The sequence below is a fragment of the Trypanosoma grayi genome (genome assembly GCF_000691245.1).
Source record: "Trypanosoma grayi strain ANR4 Tgr_1471_V1, whole genome shotgun sequence".
Taxonomy (NCBI): domain Eukaryota; phylum Euglenozoa; class Kinetoplastea; order Trypanosomatida; family Trypanosomatidae; genus Trypanosoma; species Trypanosoma grayi.
Window position 1 is genome coordinate 1 of NW_008827089.1, and position 2,375 is coordinate 2,375.

General features: G+C 56.3%; 1 protein-coding gene across 1 annotated transcript; it reads left to right on the forward strand.

The window, feature by feature from the left end:
- Positions 1-333: 333 nt before the first annotated feature.
- Positions 334-1,686, forward strand: DQ04_14711000 (putative eukaryotic translation initiation factor; the record flags this gene model as incomplete). Its single annotated transcript, XM_009317189.1, has 1 exon — positions 334-1,686. One exon carries the CDS (start codon positions 334-336, stop codon positions 1,684-1,686), a length of 1,353 nt encoding a protein of 450 aa, XP_009315464.1.
- Positions 1,687-2,375: the final 689 nt, after the last annotated feature.

Genomic DNA, 2,375 nt, shown 5'->3' on the forward strand with positions numbered 1-2,375 from the left:
AAGCAGGCGAGTGAAATCTTCCCATCCGTCTCGACAGTTCGGATTGCGAGGTGCACAGGCTTGTAGTTGTGTGAGCCTCTTATTTTAGTTCTGTAACAAAAAAAGGAAAAAAAAAAAGCCCCGGAGCCGCGCTGCTGTTCGCGTAGTGGACGTACACAGCTTTTGTACACACGGCATCGCTGGGACCCGAAGGAGGACAGAAGAGAGAGTACCTCAAAGTGAGAGATAGCGAGCGGGGCAAGAGAGAGAGATTGTGCCGTTCCGTGCGTGCGTGTGCGTGACTTACTTCGGCCTCGTTCGGACAGAGTCAAAGGAAATCAGTGAGGGTCCAGGATGAATCCTGCAGCGCAAGAGTTCGTCCCGCGGAAAAAGCGGACGGCGGACCCTTCGGCCGTTCATCCGGCCAACCGAGGGCCCCTGCCGCCACCACCGCCGCCGCCACCGCCGCCACAACAACAGCAACAACCACCGCTGCAGCAGCAGCAAACGAAGCTACGTGCGTCGGCTCCTGCGTTTGTTCCCAAGGCTTCGACCGTTTCAGCGGCCCCACCACCGCCACCCCCGCTGCTAACCCAGCCCACCGCGGTGGCAGCATCGTCAGTGCCTGCACCGCCGCAGGCAGCACTACACGTGGACCCTGGTGCGTTTGGGGGTAGTGATTCGCAGCCGTCGCCTGGCTCGAAAACTCTCTCGCTGAATGCAGTGCCATACACACCAACGAATCCAAAAATTGCGGCAAAGTTTCCCTCGACGCCTCAGGTTCAGCGGAACGCCTCGACCCCAGATGCGCAGAGTGCGGCGCAACAACAACAACAACCACCCCCACCGCAGCAGCAGCAGCAAGAGCATTCAGAAGAGTCACACAAATCCCAACCACTTGGTCTTGCCAATCGAGCCGATTCGGTACCTCTCGAAGGATCTGTTGGCTCCGCCTCCGCTGCAGATGACAGCGGCAACAGTGTGCTGCAGTCGATCGGTGCGCTAGGTGCTGTGGTGGAGAATGACTTTAGCGGTTCAACCCTTCCCAGCGTGTTTGGGGTGAGCGTCCTTGCCAAGCCCCCGCCTTCCGAACCGATACGATTCAACACGGTGTGGGCACTCCACGCCGATGATCACCCGACCACGTTTGGGGCTCCACTAGCTTATGACCCCGTGCTGGTCCACCTGGTCGGGGACGTCGAGTGCTTTTGGCGGCTCTGGCGCTACCTGCCTCCCCCGTCTGCGTTGGCGCCAGCCTTCACATATCACTGGTTCCGCCGCGACATCAAGCCAAACTGGGAGCACGCACGCAACAAAAACGGTGGTACTATCACCATTGTTATATTTGACCGTGACAAGCCTGGACTAAACAGCAAGCAGACGATGGATGATGCGTTCATGACGATGCTTATGGCATGCTGTGGGGAGACTCTCGCAGAGAGCACAACAAACCTTAACGGCATCATGCTTAAGGTGCGGCAGAACAAGCCAACGACGGTGCAGATATGGACGGCGAACTCCGACCAGCGGAAGCTCAAGGCGCTAGCCGGGAGCCTGCGCAACCTGCTAGAAAAGGTCATCGGTCCGAAGCCGCTACAGAAGATGGAGTACTTCTCCCATCAACAGACGCAGGTCGGTGGACCTGGTAGCTTGGCGGGGAGGATGAAGGGGAAACCGACAAGAATAACCCCCGACTTCACACTATAAGAAGGGGGCGACCAGTAAAGGAAGCGAGGAGAGTGGGCCAGGGAGAGGGTGGGACGGGAACGACAATGTGGAGACCAAAGCGCAGTGAGATGAGGGAGGGGGTGAGATAGCAAGGGAAGCAGCGGCTGGAGGAAGAGAGGAATGGTGCAAATATTGATGGGGCACAGACACCGCGAGACGTGTGCCCTCCTCCGATGGCCCCATTGCTCTTGATCCCTCTCCTCCCTTCCCTCGCTTTTCTCTTCCTTTTTGTCTGTACTACCCTTCTGTCTGCGGTCAATGGTGTGAGGGGGCGGGGACGGCGGCGGTGGTGGTGGTAGTGGTGGTGGGGAGCTGTGCGAGTGCGAAACAGAACACACTTCACGTCTTGGTGCCCGTCGTGCTGACAGACGCGATTGAACGTTGCACACCTTCAGAAACAGCCCGACGAAAAGGAAACAACAACAACAACAAGAGAAAAAAAAAAGAATCAGAAAGACAAAAAGAAAATAAGACACAAAAACAAGAAATATGAACAGAGGATTGACTATGCCAATCCCTCACCAGGCGGGCGCATATGCTTCTGTATGCATTTTCACTTTTTAAGTGAGGGTTGTTTGGCCTGTCGTGCTGTTCCTGTTGTTCTTTCTCTCTTCTTTCCCTCCGCCTTCTTCACTGTGGGATGTCGACTCCTCTTCCCTCATTTTTTT